A 27,694-nucleotide genomic window follows, 5' to 3' on the forward strand; every position below is an offset into this window, starting at 1 on the left:
AGAAGACAAAGGGAGCGTTTCCAAATTCCTCTGCACCACCCTGCTCTCGAGAGGTGGGGACTGAAATTCTTTGAGAAGGAGCATATGCAAACAGTTGCTAACAGAGATGTCCGGTTTACAACACTGCGATCAGCGTGGAAAGGGAAACTGCAGCAAAAACATCCCCGGAGCCTTGTTTTTCCCCATCTGAATTTCTCTACCACCACGGAAGCTTCTCATTGCACAAGTCTGTCCATCCCTGCCAAGGGAGAGGAGAACAACCCGCACCTTCCGACCTGGTGGTGTGAGACGCAAATTCAAGGCGGAAAGAGCTGGTCCTGCTTTACAGCTGGACAGTGCCAGCCTTGCATGGGCACCCTCTGCTAGTGCCCACAATTAAGCCCTGTCCTCTCCCTGCGGGATCACCCGGCAGATATTTGTCCTTCCTGGGAGTCCCAGCCGTGCACCAGGACAACGCCTTAAATTCTGCCCAAGCCCAATAATCACCCTCGCTCTCCTCCTATTCTGCCCTTCTAAAGACAGTTCATTGCCGAGTGAAATTACCGAAAAAGAAGGAAGAGACAGGAAAGCTGCAGTTAAAAGGAAAGGGATTCTCTCCTCACAAACAAGCAGGCGAGAGACCCTGGGAGAGGGAAGTGTGGACAGCGGAGAGATCGAAGCAGTGATAGCAGGGCAGGAACTGCAACCATTGGAGAGAAATAGAGACTAAACGGAGGGGTGGGAGGGGAATAAAGATAAGGTGATAGAAAATAGGAAGGAGGAGACAAAAAAAGGGAGAGAGGAAATGCACATGCGGTGTCCCCCAGTTTGGGCGCGGAGGCAGAGCTTGTTGCTTGTTGTCTCACGAGCCCGGCGCTCCAGGAAGGAGAGTATCTGTTTAGATTTGTGTCTAAATTTAAACCCTGATTGCCTTGCCTCCCCCTCCTCTCCCCTCCCTCCCTTCCTCTCACCCACCCGCCCTTCTTCCTTGTTCGCAGTGCAGGGCCACTGGCCGGGCTCTGTCTGTCCGCTCGGGCTGAGCAGCAGCTGGGATCTGCCAGCCCTCCGCGGCTCTGCTCTGCCTCTCCTGAACTTTTCCCACAGATAACAGGGAAAGGGGTGGGCAAGAAAGATTGCCCCGAGGACACCTCTCTTCTTGCAGGACATGGAGGTAAAGAAAACTTTTTTATTTCCACTAGCTTGTGACTGGCTCCGCGTTCTGTTTTAGCTCCACCTTGCAAAGCATTTCTCCCTGAAGGCAGCTTCAAAATATCTTTTTGCTGGGGTTCAGATAAAGGTCTCTTTCCTCCCGCCCCCACTCCTATCGTGCACCTCAGACTCTTTTGCAGTTTTAGTCCAGTTTTGGAAAGCGGGGGGATGGTTTGGGAAGAAATTACCTCTGTGACAGGGGAACGAAGAAGAATTTAATTTACTTACTGGTCTCCGAGGTGTGATTAGAGTGTTAGATTTTAAAAGGTATCATTTTGAAAGGAGGTTTTAAGGAATCATTAAGAATGGGGGCATAAGAGAACAAACCTTCCAAGCTCCTTGGGGCTGGTTTCTTCCCAACCCGTGCAGCAGCACTTGTGATTCACACCCTCAGCTGTGTGTGGCTCCTGTCCCAGGTGGATTGGGAGGTCTCATTTTCCTTATCAATAGAACATTTTGGGTCTGGGAAGGGGACCCGAGAGCCTGTGCTTGAGCGAGGTAGATGAGTAGCACACCCCCAGAGGGTTTTCTGTCCCTTTTTCTCTGTGCACCCTGTGCTCCAGGAGAGTTGGATCTCATGTCTCAGGGTGGGCACGGGGCTGGTGGACAGGACTCTGGCTTCCCTGGGGTTTATGTTCAAACCTTCTCCTGTGTAACACCCTCCTGGGCAGGGCAGTTCACCTCCCTCTGCCTCCCCTCCCATTCATTTAAAATGGGAATGGTGGTGTTTGCTTTGGTCGTGTCAGGCTGGATTTGTGAGCTTTTCAGTTTTTTAAAGTGGCAAGGGAAAAGGAATATTTATTTTTAGGAGGGGCACAGGAAATAGAAAGGTGATTACAACATTGGCAAAACCTCAAATTATGAAAGAGGACATTTGGTATTTCTCTCTGCTAAACAGAGACCTTACTAAACACTTTATATTATCTTCCCAGATAAGCCTTTTTCTGCGTGGATGCAGCCCCAGTAGCAGGGGACACTCAGCAGAGCCAGGGAACAGTGTGCTTCAAGCACCACTTCAGTTTTCCTTTGAAGAATTCCAGTGCATAACTCAGCTGGGCAATTGTGATAACACCCAGGTGCTAACATCACCATCCTGGTTATCTGTGCTGACCTGCCCCACAGGCAAGGGTTAAAGATTTGGCCTGTTCAGGTGTGTTTGTTACAAAAAATGTCCTCAACCGAATTATCTAAATAGATTTTGGGGTGGAGAAGGATGAAGCAGTGGTGGAACCAGCTCAGCACAGGCTACTTACGTGACATGACAAATGTTTGTCTTTACAAGGGTTTTCAGGTTTGACAGAGCCTCGGTCACTCACTCTTAACACTCGTTTTATTCTTTTTCACTGTAGTATCCTTTAATGTTTCAGAGGGGGAATTGAGCTCCTAATTTGTTATAATTTAGGGCTGAAACAGGTATTTTGGCATGTTGAGGACACTCTCTCTCACCCTCCCTCCTCTCCACACACAAAGGATTGCGCCCCTCGAGTATTTTCCTGTTGTCTCTGTGGAGTAGAAAGGAGCACACCTGCCATTTCCTTTTTGGAGATACATGTGACACATGTGGAAGGTCAGGTGGCCAGGAAGCTTCTCTGAAGTATCTGATCTAAGAGCTCCCTGCTCTTGATCCTGTCTCTTTACCTCTATTTCCCACCTTTTCCTTGTGCTACCTGGTTTTTTTGGTCATCTGTAGATTGCTGAATTCATTCTTATTTTTAAAACATCTCAATGACCAAGATATTTTATAAGTAGTGTGCTTGGTCCTGCCCCAGGCCTCCAAAAATGTGTTTAATGTCCCAAAGTTAAGAAGATATTAGACTAAAATAGAGCCAAGAGCAAGAGCTTGATTTCTCACCAGCTGATTCTCTTCTCTGTTTCTTCCTGAGGGCTTTTCACAGGCAGGACACAAAGGCTCACCACAGACTTTTTTCTTTAAATCCAGGTTTAATGATCCTGTGCAGCAGGAACGAGAGGGGTCCTGTCATTTCCCTGTTTGCTTCATCAGTGGCAGGCAGAGCTGCTCCCTGCTTTCCTGCTGGCATAACTGGCTAGCTCTTTGCTCTAATGGGACACATGAGGATTACCAGCATTAGGAGGAAAAGGGCAGAGGGCTGACCTAGCCAGCTGATTTCCATCATGTCCCTGGCAGGAAGACACTAGTTTTGAAAAACCCACAGAAGCAAGATAGTTGGGATCTCTTCCTTAAAGGGGTTAGTTTCAGTTGCTGCTACTTAGGGACTAGTACCTATGGTCTTAGCTATCCTACTTTCAGGAATGTGCCACACTGAAAGCAGCGACTGAAACTATTTAAGATCCTAAAGAGGGAGAAAAAGGCAGCAAAACCCTGCCCTTGCAGTTCATGTAATTTTTGTGATCTTCAATGTTTTGTTTTGTTGTTTGGGTTTTTTTTTTTGGCCCATCTTCTTGATGCAAAATAGATTTGACAATCAGTTTTCTTTCCAGTGTTATGGCAGATGAAAAGAAATCATGAAGTTTATACCACAGATTGTTAACATAAGGTCATATCAAAAATGTGTAAAACTGCAGTGGGGAAAGCTAAGCCACTTGTAAAGAAAAGCAGCCATGAAACATTCTTTGCACTTATGGTACAGAAAGTATTAGAAATTTTTGTGTTGGTTTGTTAGTTTACATCCTCAGATTTGGCCCAGGCTGTGTAATTCTCATGGCTTGTGGGTTCCCAAACCTCGCTGCAGATGTTGTGAGTTAAGGCTTCCCCTGAAAGTGCTTGTGGCTTTCTGCAGCCCATATTCCACAGCAGTCATGGCATTCCTCTTCCCAGCCTCTCTGTAGGGGCTTGGGAGCATGGAGACACTTGAACTTCACTTGCACAGCAAAGGGAAACAATCCCAGACTGAATTTCACTTGAGTGGCTCCCTACAGTGTAATGGGTTCCCTAAGCTGCAGGGGTGCAGCAGCCAGGTGTATTTTGGGAAGGCTCCCCCTTTCTTTGTACCTGCCAACAGATGTCATTTAATTCTGTGACATCTCCATTGTCTCTTTTCTGCACCTACTCCTGCTAGATCTCCATTTTTCCTGTTGGTGCACTGACTCAGCAGAGGGAAAGCTTTCCCAGGGCTGAGGGCAGTTCTCTGCTCACTTCACCCTTCCTGGCAACCTCCTGGGCAGCACTCACCCTGTCCTTAGGAAAACTGCGCTGAGGAGATGTCACCCAAGGGGACTGAATTGGAGGGGACGCAGGAATGGGTACTGTGCAGATGAGGGGGGCTGAAATCTGTGACCATCCTGGTCCCCAGAGCAGCAGGACAGGAGGTGAGCTGGGCTCAGAGAGGTCTCTGCCCACCCTGGCAGCTGTGGAGCCGAGATTATGAGCAGGCATTACGCCATGGTTAGCTCTGCCAGGAAGCAATATCCCTTTCTCAGGAAGCTCTGATGATTGCCTTTCATTCTAAAAGTTAAAGTGTTCTTTTTCCCCTCTTCTTTTTTTTTCTTTTTGCTTAACAGAATGGTTCAACCTCAAATACAGGTTGTTTTCAGTGTTTCCTCTCAAACCCATCAAAATGACACATTTGTGCAGTGTGTCTGTGAAAATAAAGGGAAGAGTATTTAAATATACTGGGAGAGGTACTATATGACCCCATTTTACCCCTCAGGTCTGGGCAGACTTGGGAACTGCTTGACAGTAAATGTCTGCAGCAGAGTCCTGGAAAGGATCTGTTTTGCCAGACTTCCACATCCCTGTGACTGGAGGCCTCCCTCTCAAAGGACAGCAAACAGCAAAACCAAACCCCATGGGCTGTGCTGCAGCCCTTTGTTCCCCCTAGCAGAGACCCCAGAATAAATGGAATTAAGGCTTTTCCTGTGTCACCAGAGAGAGAGAATTCTTCTGAACCTCTCCTCACTCCCCAGTTTGGTTGTCTGAGTTTCCCAAGCCATGGTGACAGCATTTTGGAAACGCCTTCTGTCCTGTGCTCCACAGCCTAATTGGCAGGATGCTTTGCAGTAGGGCAGCATATCATGCATACCTTCCCATACATTCCCAGGAGCTGCTTATCTGAAGAACAGGGCAAAACATCAGCACTGCTTTATCAATAGATGCTGCTTGCAAACTTGCTGGCTTTTATCATGGAAATGAACCAGCCCATACAAACTGGGGTTGGTTTTCCATTCTGTTTCCACTTTGGTCTGTTGACTGAGGTGTTTTAGAGAGGTGGAGGCTCCTTGTCCTAAAACAGCAGCTCTACAGCCTGGAGTTGGGATTTGAGCTGGCAGCTGAACCCAGCAGCAAGGAAAGCTCTTTGGAGGACCTTGTTTGGTGCTTTGCAGACAGGGACAAACTGCCTTTAGCAGTTTGTAGGGCACAAGGCCCTGAATGTGGTCTAGGGACATCAGAGCTGTTGTGTAAGGAGAAGTTGTTATTACACACTCACTGCAGAGTTGCTTCACACCTCGTTGTGACAGAGGCATGGGGCGCTGCATTCCTACAGTCTCACCTAAGCATGGATTTAAGTCACACTTCATGCAGGTCACAATGTATCCAGCTATCTAGTCTCATGCCAGACATGCCTTTACATCAAATCTGAGTTGTATCTTTATATCTTACCACCAGAATCTGGGTCCTGGTAATGTACTGTAAGGAAAAGCCTTATCTGCCCTATTTGCGCCACTTTTCAGAAAGACAGGAAAAGAGGCTGCACCAAATTCTTGTCAGACTGAAGCACTTCACTTGCTGAAGGTGTTTCTGGAAGTCTTCTGCAAGCAAAGACCCACACCTCCCTTGCCAGATTTACAGCATATGTACATGCATGGCTTTTTCTTCATTATTCATCACCAGATTTTAAAAGAGCTCAAACCCTATATTTAGTAGTTTGCCCTAAGTTCCCACACCTATAGAACAGGTAGAAAACTTGTAAGCTGGCTTTTTTGCATATGCAAATACACCTCTTTATCCTTTCTAACAAGATGCACACAGGACTTTGGTCAGTGTGGATGACTGGTGGCTAATCTGCAAAAGATATTGGTTTACCACTGCCAGCTTCAACAAAGCTCCTGTTCATCCCAGGCTTCTCAAATGCACAGAGAATTAATGTGTGTGGTTTGGAAAGCCTGGATATCTAAAGGGTCCAGACCAGTGACTTCTTGTGCACAGAAAGGCACAAAAATGCAAAGGAGAGGGAATTCTGCCTCAGAAGATTGGAGTTTAACAAATCACTGTGGCTTTGCAGGGAGTCTGAGGACAGTACTGTAAAACTGTTAGCACAGAGGAAACAGAGTTTGTTAGTGCATGAGAAAAAGCAGTATGCCTGGGAATAATGGGATCCAATTAAAGGAAAGATTTATATCTCACCAAATAGCAGGAAAGATTTCTAACAGTGAGGTCTGGCATGGTTTGGAGTAGCGTAGTGGAAACCAAATGTAGTAGAAAATCTTTTTCCCAGGAATGATTCAAAAATAGACTGGACTGAGTGGTAGAAAGATAAGAAGCAATCTTCAGTTGTATTCAGGTTAGTGGTACTGATAGGGCCACCAGAGGGGCAGCACTGTGCTGCTTCTGCAGTTCTTCCACGTGTGGGCTGCTGGGAGAAACCAGTGGCTATTGAGCATCAAGCCCAAAAAGTGTTTATGATTCCTCCCTGCTGCAGTGCATTGTTCAAGCCCAGCAAACTTCTGCCTGTGGGAAGCTCAGGTCAAAATAAATTGGCATCACATCTGCAAGAGTCTGGGAATGGTAATTTTATTGCCTGTATAAAACACAAAACCAATTTTATTTTTATTCTTTCTTCCTGTTTTTAGAATGGGGTTCTTTAGCCTTTAAAACTGCGCACTACAACAGCAGTCATGGCTTACTCAAGTCAATCATCTTGAAATACCTTTCTGCTGAAAGTGCCATGTTCCTCCTGATGTAAGTTCAGATGAAACATGCCCTGTTTTCATAGACACACACTTGAGCTGGTGTGCCAGGCTTCCCAGGAATTTCACCCCTTGGGCCTTGCAGCGAGGGCATGCTTAACTCGTGAAATGTGCGCAGTCTGATTTGGTTTCCCATTTAGTCTTTATAAGGTGCATGGAGTTGTCGACACTGTCCCTGTGTGAGAACCCAGGGTTTGCATTCCCAGTCTGAAGGTGTTCATTCCCAGTTAGTGGCAGAAGGGCTCCCTGGGTCCCCACAAACATGGTCCTCCAGACAGCAGGGGCCTGTGAAGAGCACAGAGTGGAAGAAAAGGGATGGATTCCTGAACACACTGGTTACTCCTACAAAAGAGAAACAATCCTAGCATTTGCTTCTCCCAGCTCAATGCAAAGTTGCCTTTTCCACTCACATCAGGACTTCATTCTCATGTTATACATCATCGTGTCACAGCCAACTAAGGTACTGAAAAATCACTGGATTGTTCCAGTGATTCCAGAGATCAAAAGCTGAATTTAATTTTTCTTCTCAACACCTGTGAATTCAGGGCCTTGCTGGCCAGAGCTTCCTAGTGCTGATTCAGTCACTGAGCAAGTGTTGTGCAGGCACTGGGCCCACACTTCCTGGACACCTGGTTCCGGTGGCCCAGCTTGAACCTGGGGAAACTGTGCCTGAGGTTGAAGGAACTTTAATTTCTCTTCTTGCCAGAGAGAAATAACATGTAAACAGGGTCCAGTCAGCCAGCAGGTAAAAGAAATGGAGTGCTGAAGAAGGGGTAGAGTGTTTCAAAGCTCTTATGAACACTGAGTTTCTCTGTTAAAGCATTTTGGGATAATTTTATGAGCAGTTTTACTCAGAAACAGAGATCATTATCTTCTTCACATCACCAAAAAAATAATCTATGTCGAAGGCCAAGCTGCAGCTCAGGAGTTGCTTGTGTGCATTTTCCGTAGGGTGTATAGATGAGTAGTTTACCTGTGGAAAAGACTAAATTTCCAGTGCGTCATTATGGCCGATCCAGACTGGGCTGAAAACTCAGGCACTTTCAAGCATAACAGCAAATTACAGCTGCCTGGGTACATTTCCCCAGTGTTTGGCCCAGTTTTCAGGAGTCTTGCAGGCTGGAGACTCTGGATGAAGCCAAAGGGTGGGAAAGCAGCTTTGCAGACCCAGGTCCTGAGTGCCACTGGGGCCACTGAGCCCTCCAGGGTCCAGCTAACAAGGCATCTCTGTGGGTCCAGCTCAGCATTCACACCTCAAGCTGGCTGCCAGCAGCGTGCTTGCTATCACTTTCCTCTGCTCCATATCTGTGTACCTTTTTAGACTAAATTCCTGGCTTAGATAAATATGAACCTCCTTCTCTGTCCCGCCTGTATCCAGTGTAGACCTAATTTAATAGCAATGTGTTACAAAGATAGCACAGCCCTAACTGATGAGTCTGGAAGCCTCTGTAGTTGGAAGCTCTGTGTAGGCTCATTTACCCTTCTGATTTTCTGTTCCCAGCCTGATAAATTGAGAGGAGTTTGAATCCCTGTGCTGCTCTAACTAGGCTGTCTCTGAGTTTAAATGGGAGGTACCACAGTCTACTTACAGCATTTATCAGAAGTATTTTGAACTGTCCCTGCATCTTGCATTCTCTGTGCACTTTCTTTGACAGTTCAGTGACTTCAGTTTCTAATTTAACCTTCTGAATAGCTTCAGATTAGATAATTTATGCCTTTTGTATGTTCATTTGCCTAAAGTTCATCCTCTTTAACCACTCATTAGGCCAAGAGCAGTCCCTTCCTCATCTCACCTGAAGCATCTTGAGTCTGAGCCTCCTCATGTTGAAATTCATCATTTTTTTTCAGGCTCTGCTAAAAGCAGGGCTTTTTTTCCTGACCCCCTGAGAGGCAACCAAGGGAGAAGATCCATTGGGTCGAGACCTTTTCTGCTGCAGGGGCTGTTCCATTGGCTCAGCCCATTTCTTACAGAGCAGCTGCCCAAGGGTCTCCCAAGCATGTGCAGGTGAGAGCAGGGTGTAGCCTCCCATCGTGTCTGAAGCTACAGCAAGTCACTTAAGGGAGCACCATGGCTGAGATGGCATAAAATAATGATTTATTTCAAGGCACAATATGATAAACATGGTTTATGCCTTTCTTTCCCCACTGAAGTAATACACATGCAAGTCCAGCCTTCCTGGCCATCTCTCCACTCTGGAATTCTTAGTCTAGAATTCCTTGCTCACGTGAGAGCAGAGCACTTGCCCTACAGACTGCCCTATTTCCTGTCTCCTGTGGACAGCCTGGGAGGTTTTGCTGGTTGTTCCTCCATTAGCTCACCCCTTACTCTCCTAGAGCAGCAAGAGCTCCCCAGAAGAAGGCCTGGAAGTACACACAGAGAGGCACCAATTAATTTGGGGGAGCTTGACAAGCTGTGTACAGTTCCCAGACCATTAAGAAAAACAGATGTTTGGAAGGGAAGCTGAGAAGGATCCTGAGGGAAGCCCTGGCCAGGAGCAGAGCTCTGTACAAGCAGCTGGTGGAGGCAGCTCAGCAGGAAAGCAGCTACATCTCACAGTGGCCACCACTGCTCTTCATCAGAGCTGCTAGCACACCCCTCCACCCCTGGAGCCTTTGGAAGCAGCCTTTGGGAGTCTCCAGGACGCATCCCAGAGGCTGCCTGGACAAGCTGCTGAAGACACAGGGGAAGCAATGCTCTCCAGGCCAGGCAGACCAACATCTTGCTAACAGCTGTTGTCAGCTGTAAATCAGGACATCAGCATCACCCTGCCAGGGTACAGATCAGCCCTTGGCTCCAGTGGAGCAATTCCACATTGGGAGTGTCTGTGGATTCTTAAAACAACACAACCTCATCAACTTATTTATTCAATGGATGATTTCTGAGAAATAACCCATTCCCCCCCTTCAAGCATATTATCTGCGGTTTAGATATCTTCTATAGCTCATGTTTGTTGTATCATCAAGCTTTCAGGCAGTATTTATTGCTACAGGGCTCCCATCAGATGGAGAGAAGGAGTTCATGACAGGACTTTATATCCATATCCCACCTGACATACCAGAAAACCCAGATGTCTTCCTGAACTAAGCTGAAAACTGTGGAGGTGTTCACCTAATTTAATTTTGGAGAAATTAAAAGTAGTGCTGCTTGAAGGAGAGTGGGGATCTTCCATTACTTAAGGAAGTGGTGCATTAGCTCTCAGATGACACTGAAATCCTGCTGCCAAGTTAATCACAGAATCATCTAGATTGGAAAAGACCTGTAAGATCATCAAGTCCAACCATTAACCGAGCCCTGTAAATCTCACCACTAAAACAAACCCCTGAGTGCTACATATACATGTCCTTAGGGATAGTGGCTCCATCACTTCCCTGGGAACCTGTTCCAGTGCTTGAACAACCCTTGCAGTGAAGAAATTTTTCCTAACATCCTATCTAAACCTCTCCTGGGGGGCGACTTGAGGCCATTTCCTCTTGTTAAATTCCCACTGACCTCCTTCATTGTGGCCTTCTTTAAACGAGGAGCTGAGGGCTGTATTTGACAGGCCATTCCAGAGCACGGGACTTTATTTTCAGCATCCCAATCTGAATTTTCATAACCTCAAATAATAGCAATGCTCAGTGTATCTGCTGCAAGCTTCTGGCTTACTGATTGCACTCCCATTTAAGCAGCACAAGCTATTTTCCCCAAGAGACTTAGAGATATGGTAAACTTGATGGACAGTTGCTTCAAATGTGTCCCTGGTGTTCACTTGGAGCAAGGGAAGAGCTCTGCAGCATCAACACCATTCTTTTAAGGCCACATGAGAAAAAAAAAACACCTTTTTTTAGAAACTGTTTGTTCCAGATTAATACAACCAGTGTTTTTAAAACAAGTGTATTAACTTGAAGGAAATAGCAAGACACTGAGTTTCCAGGACTTCATAAAGGGAAGAGGTGTATTAATTTAGTCTCCTAGTGTAGTCAGGCTTAGTAGTTGTAGAGATCTGTGTTCAGCTATTTGTTTTTTGTGTCTCAGTGCTTAAGGTTGCTGATGGCTGAGCTGCAGTTTGCAGTGGTAGAGCTGTAGTCAGCTGGTTTGCAATACACTTCCACCTACAGAGGCCATATGGTAAACTGCCAGCTTTTCAATAGTTCTGTACTTCTTTTTTATTTCTTGAAGCTGTATCATCTCAAATACCTCAGCCTCTGAACAGAGACAACAATGCACCCCAAAGAGTCAAAGAGAGAACCCTGTGTGATGTGCCTGGGCTCAAAACCCAGTATGGGTGCATTTCTGAAGCTGTGCTGCTTCAGGTGGCAGGAGACCCCCCTTGCATGGAGCCTGTCCAGGGAAAGGCTGCCATGCAGCCTGTAAGGGCACAGCCTCCCTGCTATTCCCTCTTTTTCCACTTGTGTGGCTGGGTATGACCACATAAAGCCACATATCAGCTTTATCCATGATCCTTTTCCTGCTGCCTGGAATGATTTCCATGTTGGCTGCTCGGCCTGACTGTGAGCAGCTGTGCTGGGCTTGTTGTGAGGCAATTGCAGACGCAGGGCCCTGCGACAGGAAAGGCGGAGGCTGTTTCTCCTTGAATTCATTGGGCTCCTTAGTGAAGCTTCTGTGTTTTCCCTGCTCTCTTGGACTCCCTGGCCACCTTGTCTGTAGGCAGCTGGCCTGGCTGGCAATGCAGATTTTTGCCTCTGTGCTTAGCCCTCCTGTTTATTCCTTGTCACTGTCTGCAGGCAGATGTTGTTATGTATCTCATAAACCAAATAATCCTGATGATCATGATCTCTTTTTCCTGTGTGTCCCACAGCCTCTCCCCCTCAGGTCTCACTGGTACTTAACAGCCTTTTATTTCACCTTCCTGCCTCCCATCCCAACCTTCTGGTTTCTCCCTGCAATAGGAGTCACCTTGTCCTTTCTTGAGTACCTTTTGTGTCTTTCCTCTTGAGCATTCTGTCTTCTGGGACCAAATCTCATTTCAGCTGTTGCACTAAAATGCTTTCCTGGATTTTTGAGTAGCTGAGGGGAATTATCGTGTCGTAGATCAACTACAGGACTAATGCAGAATGGAAAGGCTGCAATTCATATCTTGCAGTCACTCCCTGACCCTGTAGGTTCCTCCAGTTCACTGAGCATCTGCCTGCTCTCTATTAAAACTTAACCAGTGCCTAATGGGATGCTGCTTCTGCACAAGCCTGGATTTGCCCTGCTTGACCTGTCCTTGGGTCCCTATTGCATTCCCCCTGTCCCACAGCCTCATCTCTTCCCAGCACTCCATTTCTCATTAGAATACTCTGAGCATGGCACACAGGATCACGCATCTCACAAAAAGCACTTTTTGCACAAAAGGAAACAGTGACACCCATGTTTTGCTGGAGGTTTCTGTGGTCACCTCAGTCACGGATTCCCAAAGGAACGCACACAAAATAATTTATTTAAATGATTGATTTTAGCTGGTTTGCCATCCCCTGCACAGAGAGTCGTGGCTGAACAGCCAGATGCCTTTTCCTGCTCAGGGTACAGCAGATCCAAAAGCTGCCTGTGTCTCTGCAGGGTACGGGCTGAGGTTTCACAAATGCTGCCCCTGCACAGGCACCCTGCCCGCTAGGGACCAGGTGCTGCAGTTCACTGCCTCTTTTGGTAATGGTGGTGCTGGATCAAACCACTCTTGGCAGCCTTTGCCAGAAGCAATAAGACACTTGCTCAGGAAGCCTGGGCTCTGTGCTGTTCTCTGAGAGTGTGGGCTTCAAACCCCTTTTTAATCCAGGGTTTAGGGCAAGCACTTGCCAGCCTGCTTGTTAAAGCTGTTCCAACATGTAGCAAGGAATTCAAGGTTTGCTGGGGCAGAGGAGACCTCACACACCTGCCTGGTCACCTGAGTGCTCTCCTGACAGGTGAAAGCCTGGCTTGCCTCAGGACCAGTTCTGGGGCTATGCAGCAGTAGGTCTACAGGCATTAAAGGGCACAAGCCCATACATTGCCCTCTCAGCACATACTCCTGACAGTGATTTGAGGTAATGCTGCTGAGGTTAATCAGCCCATGCAGTGTTGGGAACGTGCAGGCACCAGGCAATTGCCAAATATTCTCATTGCCAAAAGGGAGACTCAAGATCTCACTCGTGCCTTTCACAGTGACTCTTGTTGCCTTTGCTAATCTCTCCAGACAGAGCTTGGCAAGCACAGGCCAGGCACTCCTGAGAGCTACATACCATGGCACAAAGGAAAGAACAACTCGCTTAAAATAATGATTATCTCATTTTATTTTCATTGTAGACCCTCTCTGAAACAGAAGGTAGATAGTTTATTCACCTCATCGAATTTCCCGATGTCTGCAGATGTTTCCTATAATTCTGTTGTGAGGGACACAGCTCCTCTCCTGTGTGTCTGGCACTGGCTGCTCTCCTCTGCCTGTCTCCTCCTGCCTGGCACTGCCTGGCTGTGCTGACACCCCAGCATCTCACCCCAGCCACCACCCAGTGGTCCCCATGGCCCAGCACACCTGGGCTATTGGTACCTCCTAGGGACAAGCAGACCTGGGTACATCAAACCACTAAAGGATGGAAAGCTGTCAGGAGTTTCCCCTCCACTTTTAGTAGGCAAGGCTGGAAGTACACAAACCATTTATTTACAGTGTAGTGGATGAGTTCAACACAGTGCTTCTTCCTTTGAGAAACATTTGTCCCTTTACTAGTTTTGGGCTACTCACCAGCCTCTACCCAATTCCTAAATCTTGCTTTGGTTAGCCTTTAAATTTGGTAGATCCAACCCTCTGTAGTTTTCAAGTGAGGCATTTGAGAGATTTTCTTGTAGTCTTCTGGATGAAAGCTGCTGAGCTGGAATATCCTCACGTTACCCTTTGGGCAGTGCTTGACCCCGAGTGCCAAGATGGCAGCACTTCACAAGGGAACTCTCAGAATGAGAAAATCAAGACCAGATCACTGCAAGTCTTGAGAAGAATGTTGCCCTAAAGCAAACTCTTTCCAAACTCAGGGAAGTGTTACATATTTTTACATATTTTATGTAAAGTGGAATTTTTCTGCCCTTTCTCTTAAAAACAAACAATCCCTTGTAGTCCACATTCCTCATACTGCTCTGCCCTGGGTTATAGTCATAGCTCCTTCCTCATTATCACCCTCCTAATAGCTGTGCAATGGCCTTGCAGTTGAGGCCAGGAACACACTCATCCTATATTCACTTATCTGTGGTGGGATAAACATTGACCTGGGTGCCACTCTGAGAAGGAATGTCATACTTCTGTCTTGTTCTTGTGGCTAACTTATTCAATAGATTCTAAGAGAAAGGCCAGCAGTGATTTACCCTCAGGCAAGAAGCTTGCTCTCCACTGAAAATACTTCAAAAAGAAAGAGTTCAAGAGAAGACCTGATGTGTTTTGCTGCCATTTGGATTTCAGGAGTTTTAGTTGAATCTTTGTTAGGGCTGCTGTGAGAGGTCCTGTTTTCAGAGGGAACTGAGAAGAGCTGCTAGGGATCTCTGCATTCTAACAACACTGACTGCCTTGAAGGCAGCACGTGTAAGCAGGACTCCTTACCTCCTCCTGACTGCCTCCAAGGCTTCCATGTCCAATATTTCTTTACTTTGTTGACATTTCTCAATTAATGAGCAGTCCTTTGTCTCAGGAAACCACAATCTCCAGCTATGCAGAGGTATGTACAGAAGAGATGTGTGGCTGGGTCAGGGTAGTCTAAAACCCATCTTTGGGGCCAGGAGCTCAGACTGGTCCCAAACCTAATCTGAGGTCCTGTTGTCTTTGCAAAGTATTCAGAAATCTGGAACCCAAACTCCAGCATTCACAATATAATTCACAGATGGCTTTCCCCAAAGCTGCAAGAATGAATCTGTTGCGTGTGACATCAACCAGATGTGGAGACTCCTCTGCCCTGGCTGAGGCTTCACAATGTAGATGAAGCTTTATCTTGGACGTGCAGTGGTCCTGCACAGTTGTGTACACTCTCATATGAAACATTAACTCCTTTTGTTGCAAGTCAAACTAGAAACCTGTTTGTACAACCTTCAAAATACCAGTCCTGGCAAACAGCAGCCAAGGATTCTGCAGAGCGTGCTAGGGTCATCATTATACTCCTCAAAAAACCCTTACCCTCTTTCATAACCAGATTTTATGGCCTGGTATCAGCTCCTGAATGCTTCTTGTATCTTTGAAGTAGAAATCTTACTTTCTTTGCTCAGCCTTCTATGATGTTTCACTCCTGCATTTTAGCAGTGAGGGGCCCATGGCACACTGAGACCAGTTATTGCTTTTTGCTCAGCCATCTGATGGCAGCTTGGGGAAAAAGGATGAGGACTCTGCATGCTGCCATTCATAAAGCTCACAAAATTCTCATTGGGATTGTGAAATGGAGGTATTTAGCATCTGGTAAAGGCTGATCAAAGAAAATATTGCAGAAAGATAGAAGTAGAAAAGTATTATTTTTTTGGTAGTGTTTGGGATACATTTGAAAGACCTGCAAGATATTCTTGTCCTCTCCAGGAAAGTAACTGTGGTAATGCTCTAAATGCTCACAAAGTTCTCAGGGCTAGCCTAGCCCCGCCAGAGGAAGGTGCAGAGGTGGCTCACAGGGTAGCTTTTGCTGTGGTGGAGCACAGCACGGCAAATATCACCCCTGCTGTACAGTAAATGGTAGGAAAGGCAGGTGGGAGCCTTGGCCGTGCTTCCCAAGGTGCTACAGGCTACACTGACACAGTGATGGACAGGGCTGGCTAGGAGGTGTCACAGAGCCACAGCTGCAGCCACTTCCAGCTGGGGCTTCTGCCAATAATTAAAATTTACTACAATGAGACAAGGAGCAGCTTCCTTGCCAGATAAGACGCCAAGCGAGTAAATAAATCACAGAAATCCCTCCTGAAACAGAGAGCTGGAAGGTCTCCAGTGAGAATGATTTGTGACGAACAATAAAGAGAGAGACGCAAAGAAGGATGCTTTGCTGGGCTGAAGAGGGGTCAGAGTAGCAAGAAGAGTTTTGTTTATTCAGGGCTTACATCTTAGGATGTGTTGCTTCTTGAGCCAGGGGCCCAGCGTGGTGCTGAGCTGCAGTCGGAACAAGCATCATGAGATTTCCTTCTAGGGATGTGGAACATGGGCCAAGGCCAGGGTGAGCCCACCTACTTCCTGGGCAATCTGTGTTCAGCCTGTGTTTGTGCTTTTGTGGGTCACAGAGAACAGGCAGGCTCAGCTCGTGGGTAGCAGCACCTCCTGCTTTGTGCTGCCTGATTCCTCATGCTGTGATTCAGGTGCTTTCCCACCCTCTCGTCTTTCAGCTTGCTCTTTTGGGGGACTTTGTGTTTTGAACATACCCTGCTTACTTGCCCCTCCCTTCCAAGTCCAAACAATGTTCCCCTTTCAGTATGATCCTGATGCCACTGATGTACTCACATGGATACAGATAAACAAATGAGTTCAGGTTGTGTTGGCAAGAGGGTGCAAGCTGGGATTCCTCTAAATGTCAGAGGCAGAGAAATGACTTTTACTGAAACTACAAATTAGAGAGGTTTTTCCATTCAGTAGCATGGGTCCAGTCCTAATTAAAAACTACTCTTGAGCTCTTTTAGTTGATTTAAAGAGGAGTTCCTTATGAGCTGCCCATCTAATCTTATCTGCACTTAAAAAATGCGATAGCCAAAATAACTGAGATGCATTTGTGGTGCATTTTCCAGAGCATAAGTTCATGTCCTCTGCAGATAAACAGGAAGCGTACCTTAGATCCTGCCCTGTGTGACTACTCAGTGACCTCTTGCCTCCAGCTGGCCTCTGTGGTTGAAGAAAAGATAGGTCAGGGAGAAGGGACTGGCTCTTGCTGATGGAAATTGTCATCCAAAATTGGAGCTGTGCTGTCATCACTTCTCCATTGCCGGGTCTGAGATGTGCAGCACATCTCCAGTGCATCAAACCCCAGCTCTGCAGGGGAACCTTTCTGGGGAGGAGGCAGCACCTCAGTGCAGGAGTAGGAGACATTCACCCCCTCCAACCCTGGGGAGCCCTGAAAGGAGCCGTATTCCCTGATGCAGCTTACGGTGTCATTCCCAAAATGCTGCTTTCTGTGTCAGAATGAGGTACTGGTGAGCTTGAGAACAGCTCCTTTCAGCCAGGCCGATTGCAAATGAGTTCAGTTAGGCAGAAAAGCAGCACCTCGATCAGATTAAGGCTGTGTTTTGCCCTGCAAGCTGGGAGAGCTAGCTCAGTTTGGTGTAAGCTTTCCTGTGCAGACAAGAGCTGTGGCTGGCTGGCTCCTCGAGTCCTGCAGCTACTTCACTGAAAAATGAGAAGGGTGAGTCCTGGGAAGGCTTTGTGCAGAATGCTTTGCTTTGGGAGAGCTGAGCCAGGCAGGGAAGCAAGGGTCTGCAAGAGGCTCTGTTCCCTCCTGAAATGCAGTTTTGGTTGGGATTGATGCTCTAATCCCAGCAAAACCACAGCACTGCTTCCCAGTTGCTGGCCTCCAGGCAGAGTGTGGTGATGGTTCATTTTGACTTCAGGAGTTTCCTGCCCACAGATGCATCTCCCATCCCTTCCTTAGCTGAGCAGGTCCTACAGAGCTTGGCCTCTGCCATGCAGCAAAGAGAACCTGCTAACACTTTGTGGCTGCTGTTATTTGAAGCAGAGCTGCTGGGGATGGCTGACACGGTATTTATGGGTGTTTTGTGGGTGCTTAATGGCAACTTCTTACCAGTGATGTGCTCCCTGTGTGGCTCACAGGTCATGGCCTGGACTTGGCTGCACCGTGGGTGGGTGGCAGCTGACTGCAGGGTGAAACACCAGTTTCACTACAGCCCAGCCCAGCCTCTACCAGCAGGCATGCAAAATAGGATTTTTCTGTCTTATCAGAACAGGAGGACGCATAGGGATGTGATTTCCTCAGGCTTTGGCTGGAGCAGTTAAAGCTCCAGCCCTCTCCTCTGTGCTTTAGGCTGCCCCTGTCACCTGTCCCTCCCTTTCCACTACAGCAGGGCAAGCACGTGGTGGGCCATGCTGTGAACTCCAAGGCTGAAATGATCCGGGTTAAAAATAACCCTGTAAAGAGTTAAGGGGTGTATTTTAAGCCCAGATCATCTCAGTGATCCAGTTTACAGCACAGCCCCACAAACTCACACAGGTGCAGGGGAGGGGGGAAGGGGAAAAGGAAAGGTCAGGGGAGAATGAGTGGTTGGAAACAGAAGGTGTCTGAAACCCAGGGCTTATGAAACTGTGCCCCAAAACCACTGACACCTTCTTGTTTTCCTCTAGCATACTGACAACTCCCTTCTCATGGTGCAGCACTGGGTGCTGAATATCACTCTTTCTGGATCTGTAATCAAGGCACTAGCCCTGAGCCTTGGATACCTTATTGTATCTGCCTCTGAGACATTGTATTTAAAATTATTTTTGCCTGATTTGCTGTTGCTGAGGTAGACTGTGTGTGCAGCAATGAAAAGATCCCTATGAGAGTCACAGGGGAGCTTTGCAGCGCTTGTGTGAGCACAGGATCTGGCATGATGGGCTGCGGTGAGAACAGGCTGTAGGGAGTCATTCCTGTGAAGCTTTTTTGGAAACAGGACGTTTTCAAAACATGGAGATCAGAGACTGGCCTCACAACCATGTCTAGATGCAGTTGCATGAGAATTGGGCAGATAGTTGCACAGCACCAGTACCAAAATTTGTGTAACCATCACTGATTTCATAGCTGCTCAATACTCCAGTCTTGCAAGGCGCCGTGGAGGTGTTGCTTCTCAGGTAAAAGGTGACCCATCTGGCCAAAATGTCCTACCTGCGAAAGCAGATGAGTCAGAGGATTCCTAGGGGAGGGAAGGAGGTTAGGGAAGTATGGATCTCTGCTGTTACTCAGCTGGTATTCAGCCAAAACAGTGCGCTGAATGACAGCCAGTAGAACTTTCTCTCTTCAACAGTCAAACCAGGTACATGATGGGACATTTCTGTGGGGATCCAGTGGACCCAGGCAGCCTGTGAGAGGAGCAGGATCTGTGCCCAAAGCAGTGTCCTCCTTTCACACAATCTGCAGAACCAGGGGTTGGTGGGCAGTCCTGCTCTCACAATAGAGGCAAGGACTCTGATGCATAAGGAGAGGATTGAGGGGCTCAAATTGGCACATTTGTACCTCAGACACAGATAAAGGCAGAACTGTCTTCCCCAGTGCTAACAGGGACTAGGCTCAGTTTTAAAAGCAGATGAAGAAACATGGGTTTGAAAACCGTTTTCAAATTTACTCAGTTTTATAAATTTATTTGGAAGAGAAAAGTGAAACAAGCCCCTTACAGAGAACTTGGTAGTTGCACTTCCTTTTTTTGCAGACAGTACCATGCTTACATTGATGGTATAATTAAATTCCCGTTTACAGCTCTGTCTGACAATTTTCAGAACATACAATGCTTATTTTTTTTGAACAGTAAAAGATCTCAGAATATCAGTCACCAAATTACTGATGGACTAAGCCTTTAACCTTAGCTCAGTGGTTTTAGCCCATGCAGGCTGACCATGCTTTTCTTCTGAAGAGGAAAAAGAATCAGCAGTTGGCTGCAAAAAGCACAAAAATCATGTCTGAGTAATTTCACTGTTATAGAAAAAAAAAAAAAAAAGAGAGAGAGAAAAGAAACAGAGCTACTTCTCATAACCATTTAGAAAAGTAGTGGTGGGTTATTTCACCGAAGTGGGCAGCATGACCAGGAATGGGAAAGATTGCATAATTAATAGTGTGGGGCAGGAGAGAGGCAGCACTGAGCTCTGGGGTGAGAGAAGCAGATGTCTTAGTCTTAGGTGTGGAAGAGGCTGAGGGCTGGTACACGCTCTGGGCTGAAAGTGATAAAATGAGGCTTCCCACCTTCCTCACAGTGGTGGGAAGGAGGAGAGCGAGACTGCCAGCCCAGCTCCTGGAACTCAGAGGAATTATGTTCTCCTTGCTGTGCAAGGAAGGGAACTTTTTGCACCCAAATACCCAAATACAACACCTTCCCTTGACCAGAAGACACAGAGCCTGGCACATCACCTGAGGCAGAAAAATAGTTGTAAAAAACGCTGGATACAGCACAGCAGTGTAACTGCCAGAAGGGATCTGAGTAAGGATCCTTCCCTGTTCTTTATTTTCCGTAATGGGAGAGTCTGCAGCTGGCAGTTTCTGGAGGACACAGCCCCGTGGGCTACTGGTGCTAATCTTAGAATGGCATGCTCAGAGCTTCCTGCGCCCCGGCCCCGCGCCCCGCGCCCGCAGGAGCCGCCAGCACAAGACACCCATGGAACCCTGCTGGCCTCCCAGCTCTGATCAAAGAAAGGCAGCTGTGTGTTCAGACTGAAGTGAAAAGAAAGAGAAAGAAAGGAAAAATTCACCCCGAAAACAAGAGGTCAGAGAGGCCAAGAGGAAGTTCAGTGTCTTTTCTGGGAAAAGGCAAAGGGCTGTGAAAGAAGCTCTTGGAGAAAAAATGGACTACGAGGGAGGCAGCCTTTCTGCCACGGACAGAGCACTTGCAGCTGCTCATTTCAACTGGGTCCTTACTTCAGGTGTCCATTCTGCCATGCCCAGGTATCCTGGGAGCTGATATGCAGAGCCAAGCCTCCCAGTCCATCCTGCATTCTCCAGGTTCATTCTTTGCTCCTTCCTCTTTCCAGCCTGCCCTCCCTTCACAGCAGGGAGACACAGCTTGCATCTTGGAACTGGTGTCCCTCCCCACTTAGCCCAGCCATCATTTTTCATGTGCAGCAGGTTGCCCTGCTGATCTGCTTACCTCACTCTTTCTTCCATTCCGTTATCTGCCACTTTCCCTGCCTGTAATTACTCCAGTGAAAGGTGAAAAGATGAGGGGAAGGTGTGTGAAGGTCACTGGGACGAGACAGCTTGATATGAATTCCTTGGATTCAGGAAAGCCATTCCAAAGTGTATGGGAAATTTAACAGGGAATGGCAGACACCTACAGGGGCTTGTGGGCCTGGAGAAAAGAAGATAACATTTATTGGGAGTCTTTATTTACAGCTCTCTGAGAAAGGGAAAGGCTTTTCTCCACGATGCAAACAAAAACTGAGAAACAGAAAGGGCACTGAGGCAGTGGGGTGAGAAGTGTGGTGCTGGTCGTGGGTTCGTGGTGGTACAGGGAGCTGTGAGGTGTGAGGTTCCTTGCAGATGGCTTGTAGCCTGCTTTCTTGTTCTGAGCTCTCCACCTCTAACAGAATCGGGCTTGTTATTCCTGGTTGGAATAACAATTGTTGGTTAGCTATTCTCGGTTCCTCTGGTTTGGTTTCCCCAGCATCAGATACTAGAGATGAAGAACAAAGGTTTCCTTTAACAGCTTTGATTTCAAGGCTTTCTATTCACACTGCTCAGCAGACACATAGCAAAGAAAACAGGGTGAATGTGGGATGACACCAGGGCAGTGTGGTGTGGGAAGAGCTGCATCATCCAGACTCTAGCACAAGCCTTCAGCTTCTCAGCCTGCTGCTGACCCAGGGGAGGGGAGGCTTCTCTCAGCCATGGTATTTCCTCCTTCCCCCCTACCCACCTCAGTATTTCACTGAGAAAAAAGCAGAACAGCAAGGGACACATCTCCAAGCAGATGTTGCCTTGCTGTGAGGACTGGGAATGATTTCTCACAGCAGAACCACTGGAATAGCAAGGCTGAGGATGACCAGGGCAGTAACAAGGGTATGAGAGGGCTGAGGATATGTGTGGGAATGTACATTACTGCCTGCTCCATCTGCTCACTGCAAGGATAAAAGGAACAGGCACTTGGCCTGAGACACCTGGTTTGCTTCCATTGAAAAGTACTGAGTGTAGGCTCTTCAGCTGGAGCTGGAAGGCTCTGCATGAATTACTGATTCTCTGGGATGTTTGAAAATGCTGCTAAATCCTGTCTTCCAAAACCTCTTGCTCTCAGGCTGGCTGGTTGATGCCAGATGTGAGAAACTCTGCTTCAACTCCTTGCTTACTCTTGAACTTTGTAACACATACACAGGCTTGCTTTTCCCAACCTTCACTCACAACTTCTTGTTCCTGGTTTGTCAGAACAGGCCAGCAGAGACCAGCTCAGAGGTGGACAAGTCAGCATCACCCTCAGTGGCTCAGCTAGCAGGGAAGTTCAAAGAGCAAGCAGCCAATATCCCTGGAAAAGAGGTAAGGTGCTCTGCAGCCACCAGCAGGAAATGAGTGGGAAGTTAAGCAGTTGTCTCTTCCTGCTGGAACATCAGTGCTCTGAGCATGAATCCACCTTGATTTTGGATCTGCACAAAGGATTCATCTCCTTGTGCAATGCAAGCTGTGTCTGTATCTTCCATGCATTGCTGATTGGTGGAGGAGTGTTTTGCTAGAGCAATGTCTTGGGAGAGACACTAACCCAGACATTGCAGAGCTTGGTAAGGTGCACAGATTTACCCAAGAGCAGCAGACAGCAGTGCAAGCATGTCCTATTTGGGCTGGCTTTAGTGGGCAGACAGCAGCAGTGAATAATGAAATGGCCAATATTGATGGGAAAAGACACAAACAACAGATGATGCAGTGTAGCAGCCAGTGGCATGTCATCAGCACTTCGTTCACAAAAGGAAATTTCCTCCAGATTATTACTTCTGTGTAGGTCTGAGAGAAAGCTGCCTCTTTACTCACCTTTATTGCCTCTTCCCAGTGATATTTCAGACTCTGTGCCTATCTCTATCATGCTGAACTTTATTTTAATGACATCCCACTATGCCAAGCTCTGCCTCACATGCTGACTTTCTCCAGCTAAGCAAAACACTAGAATACCTCTCTTAGGAAGAAAGGAAAGTCAGGGTTATTTATGAAAGGAGGACATTTTCAGAGAGCCTCCTATATCACTATGCCTTTTTCTTTTAGAAGCATAGATGTTTGCTGGTGGCCCTTTTCAGGCACCTTTTGAAACTGAGCTGCTCCCTTCTGCCCCTCAGCTCCAGATCCCAGCCTGGCCTAAGGGTATCCTCCCTGTCACCCCTCCTGTCTCTGGCTGGATGCAGTGGTGACCTCTGCCCTGCAGGGCTGGCATGCCATCATCTATCAGATTTAGCACTCCCAGGATGGGAATAGCCAGTCTTTTCCCAAGCTCTGTTTTTTCCCTCCAGTCGCCGGCACACCCCTCAGTCCACCCCATTACAGTAATTTCCTCTTCTGAAGGTATGGGATTTACTTGCACTAAGTCCCTCACCCTTCAGAAGGCAGAAAGTTCCCAGACCTCTCCTGTGTTATCTGCAGACCTCTGCTGCTCCCAAGCCAGGGCAGCGTGGAGGGGCCTCACAGTGCAGAGAAACTCATTTTCTCCAGAGACAGGGGAGGACAAAGTTTCCTGTCTTTTCTCTCCAAGCCATCTGTCACTTCCCCACCAGCTTTCTCAAGCTGGCTTCAGATTAATGACCCAAGGGATGGTCTTTAACCCTTGCTTGCCCCATGCCAGCAGAGGGGAATCCTGTCAACCAGGGAACCTCTGGCACATCCACTGTGGCACAGCGCAGCATTTCATGGTTGCAGAATGCTCTGGTTTCCACAAGACACATTTTTGCTTCCTGGCATGACACAAGGATAAGGGCAGGGCTGCCCCGGGCTGCTTAGAGATGCAGCAGTGCCATGGCTGGGTGCAGCACCTCCAGAATTTAAGTGACATCAGGTCCACAGATCCTTCAAGACAGCCAACTGTAGAGAGGGCAAAGATGCCATAATCCAACTTTTCACGTGCCAGCCTGTGAGAAGGTAACAAAATTATGCAAATATTTTATTGTGGATATTATCCAAGATTCCAGATATTAGCCAGTTTTTTTAATTATTATTTTTAACACATGAAAAGTGTGTTAACAGCTTGGCAGGAGACTACAAGCCTGGCATAAAAATAGAGACAGCTTGGCTGCAAGACCAGAGCAATAGTTATGTGCTATGCATCCCTTCCTTCCTAGGGAGCTCTCTCTTAGTTCTGAGAGCCCAAGGACATTCAGAAGGAATCAGTGTCCCTGCCATTAAGTTGCCTTGTTCCTTCTCCTCTGGAGAATTTGTTTCTTAGTCAAATTGAAGGTTGCAGCTTGTCCCTGTGCACTGCTTTATGTCATTCAAGAGAAACGAATGGGGCTGAAATTCTGAAAAAGTCAGAATTATTCTTTTTGCCCCAAAAATATATCAGACATAAGGTAGGAAATCTTGAACCAGGCAGCTGAGACTCATTGAGAGGAAGTCCTGGTAATGACGGGAAAGAGAACAGTAACAGCCTCTCCAGTGTGAAGGGATTTCCAGAAGGATGCTTTGCAGGCAAAGTTTCTGGGAAGGCTTCTCCACCCTCCACAGCTTAGAAGAGTGTGTTGCGCAAAGAAAAAGATACAAACTACTCTTCCAACACTAGGACTGGGCTCTAGATGCCACAAGCACAGCCATGTGCTAATACCATCTTTTGCTGCCTTTGGATGACTCATTTGGGCAGGCTGAGCCCTGCCTCATGAGCAGGTCACTCACACAGCATGCCCTTTGGTGCTTGAATTTCACTTCCTTTTTAAGAAACCTGATTTCCCTGCTGCTGAGTTGGTTGTTTTCTTCTCTTAGGTACCACCACATAAGCCAACTCGGAGGAAACCACCCTGCTCCCTTCCCTTGTATTCCCACAAAAGTGAGACAAGTGACAATGATGAGCAAGTGAGTATCAATTTAATAGGGGGACAAGGTCTTTCCTCTCTGCAGCCTGGTCCCTCCTGAGACACGAGTTTGGAGGTGGCAGAGAGGTCAGGCTGTGCAGTCAGAGCCGTCAATCAGGCAGCAGGAAACCTGCCCCTGCTCTCACACATGTACTGACCCAGAGTCAGCTCCATGCTGTTCCCTGCTCCTGCAGCATGGATGCACAGCCCATTTCTACTGCTTTTGGCACACTGATGGATCCATCCAGTTGCCACTGTTGAGGAACCACTGGTATTTATTAGATTTGAACAGGGAGCACCCATGCTGTTTGTTGAGCATAATGGGGTAATAGTTCTGCTCATGAGATTTTTTTCCATCTTCAGAAAAAGGGAATAATTCATCCAGAGTGAAGAGAGGGTTTGTTGGCAATACCCACAGAATATTTCTTTAGGACTCTTGAATGAGCAGGTCCCAGTAAAGTGGCTGCTACTTATGAAATTTTACACTCAGACCCTCTTTGGTCACTTCTGTCCTTCAGTATTTCAGGGTGTGAGGTCTACCCACTAAAATTGCACATTGTCACCTGCCCTTAACAAGCAGGTAGTTCTTTGTCCTCCTTATCTGTGAGCTACAGGCTATTGCTGCCTCCATGCCAAAGGAACATTAAGTTTTAAAATGTTAGATTCCTTCCTTTTCTGAAAAAAGCAATATGCCCCTTCTCAAAGCAATGCTCTCTCTTTCTCAAACTGCTTCCAGCCTTTTCATAGCTCTACCTTTCCTGCCATTTAGGCCCTTCCTGCTTATACTAATTGGATATCCTTTAACTTGGTTACTCAAGTGGTGGCAGAAAGTCTTTCCCGTTACAGAAACTTCACAATATTTGCCAACATTAAGGGTTTAAGAGGTAGAATTTTAATATCTGCCTGGTCCTGAAATAATACCTGGAGAAACTGTGCCAGAGGCTAGATACTTTAATGAAGGCAATGTAAAAGCAGAGCCATTCCACATCACCTAACTGAGACATTTCAGACAGCAGCCCGTTTTGCCCAGAGGAGGGGTTCATGTATCTAGCCCCAGGATGGCTAGATAGCAAAAGGAGAACGGGGTCAGGAATGAAGAAACTTTTGTTTAGGAACACTATATGAAGCTTCATTTGCTTCCCTACAAGCAGTTTCTGCTTATCTCTTCCAAGTTTTCTGCCTTTATTGTATTTCCTCTTTTCCACCTACTGCACTGTGATGTTCTCCTGTTGCATTCTGTTTTGCAGAAGCGGTCGCCAAATGCTTGCCCCATTCCCAAGGTCAAGGTGAAAAGTTCACCCATGATTGAAAAGCTGCAGGTAGGTCCTGGCAGAGCCCACAAGGCTTCCTCAGCAAATTAAAATTGATTGGCATTGGTCACAGCTACTTCCCTTGCAGAGGGGAAGGGGATGCAGGAGCCAGGGAAACAGGGCCTCACTGGGGAGGAACCAGCCCCACTGCACACCAAGAGGAAGGCTGAGCAGGTCTGGTAATGGTAACAGGCACCAGAAGCAGTCCAGGTGTGTCCATAAGCGTGTCAGTGCATGGATCAGGATCATTTGGATCTGTGCAGAACATGGCTGGGCATGGGCATGGCAGCAGCACTGCCTGAGCAGGGGTAGGGCCTCAGTTTAAGTGCAGCTCTTGAGAGAAAGTGAGGGAAGCCCTGGCTGACACTTCCTCCAGCTCTTTCCTCACAGCAGTGTCACTTGAGTCCCCTGCACTCTACTGGGGTGCTGGCCTCAAGCACAGGCAGTGACAATCCTGGCAGTGGGGCGTGTGCTCCAGGCTCTGGCTGTCCCATGAGTGTGCCTGGAAGCTCTGCACTGCACTTCCCTCATCTGGATTCCCGCAGCTACACACAGCACACCCAGCACTTCCTGCCCTTTTTGTGCTTCTGTGGTGCCTGATCTGTGCTGCTGAGGGCAGCTCAGCACTCGATGGCCTGAAGACAGAGTGCCCTGCCCCTGCCAGCCGCCTGTCCCAGCAGCACGTGTCACTCCAGAGCCTCCTGACCACCCTGACACAACCTGAGCCTATTCATAGCACTGTCCCTCCTGATGCATCCAAGGACATTTGCCTAGGGGAGCTTCCCAGTGAGAGGCCAGCAGGAAATGTTTTGCCACAGTTAATCACAAGCTCGCTCCTTTCCATGGTCTTCTCACAGCTGCACAGGTCATTCTGCAAGATCAGGCTGGAAAATGAAAACTCCAGTTGGGCACACGCAGGAGGGTTTAAATCTTGAACCATTGCTGGCTGCTTGTTCAGATTTTCTGCCAGCTCAGCCACTGCACTGTGGTGTATTGGCTGGGTCACTGGAAAATCCCAAAAGGCCTCAGGATGACAAAAGAACATGTCCTGAGTTCCAGCTGCCAGGGAAAGACAAATGTCCAGTCATAACTTCTCTGCCCAGGCTTGTTTGTTGACAGTGTCACCAGGAGGAACCCACAGCCAGGAGGTCTGTGGCTTGTGACAGCTGAGAGATGTGGCAGGGCAGGGGTTCCCCTGTGTGGCTGTCGTGGGTAGCACACGCTGCTGTCCCGCATGCCTCTGATGGGCGTTTTTCATTGCAGGCCAATCTGGCTTTTGCTCCAGCTGCTCTGCTGCCGGGAGTGTCTCCCAAAAGCCCTGGGATGAAAGTCCTGGTTTCTCCCTTCAGCACGCCTCCCTCAACGCCCACCAGCCCAGGGACCCAGTCCCAGCCCAGCGAGACGCCAGTCAGCTTTGATCAGCCCCCAGAGAGCACTCAGCTGCAGTTCTACAACAAGGTAGGGTCTGTGTGCTGGCATTTCTCCATTCCACAAGGCTTGCTTATTGCCTGGGGATGAGGAGGAAGAGGAGGCTGAGCACTCAGTCCTGCTGTAAGAGTGTGTGTTTGTGGCCAAGAGAGAAGATTTGTGCAGCAGGTTCCAAACAGCCTTTCAGTGTAGCTGTGTGGAGTCTCCTCTCTGCCAGTGTGTGTGAAGGAAGCAATGGAGGGGCAGGACCCAGTCGCCTGAGCTGGGCAGTAA

The 27,694-nt window shown here is 47.6% G+C and overlaps 1 protein-coding gene across 2 annotated transcripts in view; it reads left to right on the forward strand.

Moving 5' to 3' along the window:
- The first annotated feature begins 947 nt into the window (after nt 1–947).
- Nucleotides 948–27,694, forward strand: part of RCSD1 (RCSD domain containing 1) — a 30,130-nt gene continuing 3,383 nt past the window's right edge. The window contains exons 1-5 of one of the 2 annotated variants that reach the window (XM_030949648.1): nt 948–1,150; nt 22,075–22,182; nt 24,595–24,684; nt 25,931–26,002; nt 27,257–27,451. In XM_030949648.1, the coding sequence (XP_030805508.1) occupies nt 1,145–1,150; nt 22,075–22,182; nt 24,595–24,684; nt 25,931–26,002; nt 27,257–27,451 (471 nt within the window). In that variant the 5' untranslated portion in view covers nt 948–1,144. The remainder of the gene's footprint in view (nt 1,151–22,074; nt 22,183–24,594; nt 24,685–25,930; nt 26,003–27,256; nt 27,452–27,694) is intronic. The other variant, XM_030949656.1, reaches the window with a different exon arrangement.

The sequence above is a fragment of the Camarhynchus parvulus genome, chromosome 1 (assembly GCF_901933205.1).
Source record: "Camarhynchus parvulus chromosome 1, STF_HiC, whole genome shotgun sequence".
Taxonomy (NCBI): domain Eukaryota; kingdom Metazoa; phylum Chordata; class Aves; order Passeriformes; family Thraupidae; genus Camarhynchus; species Camarhynchus parvulus.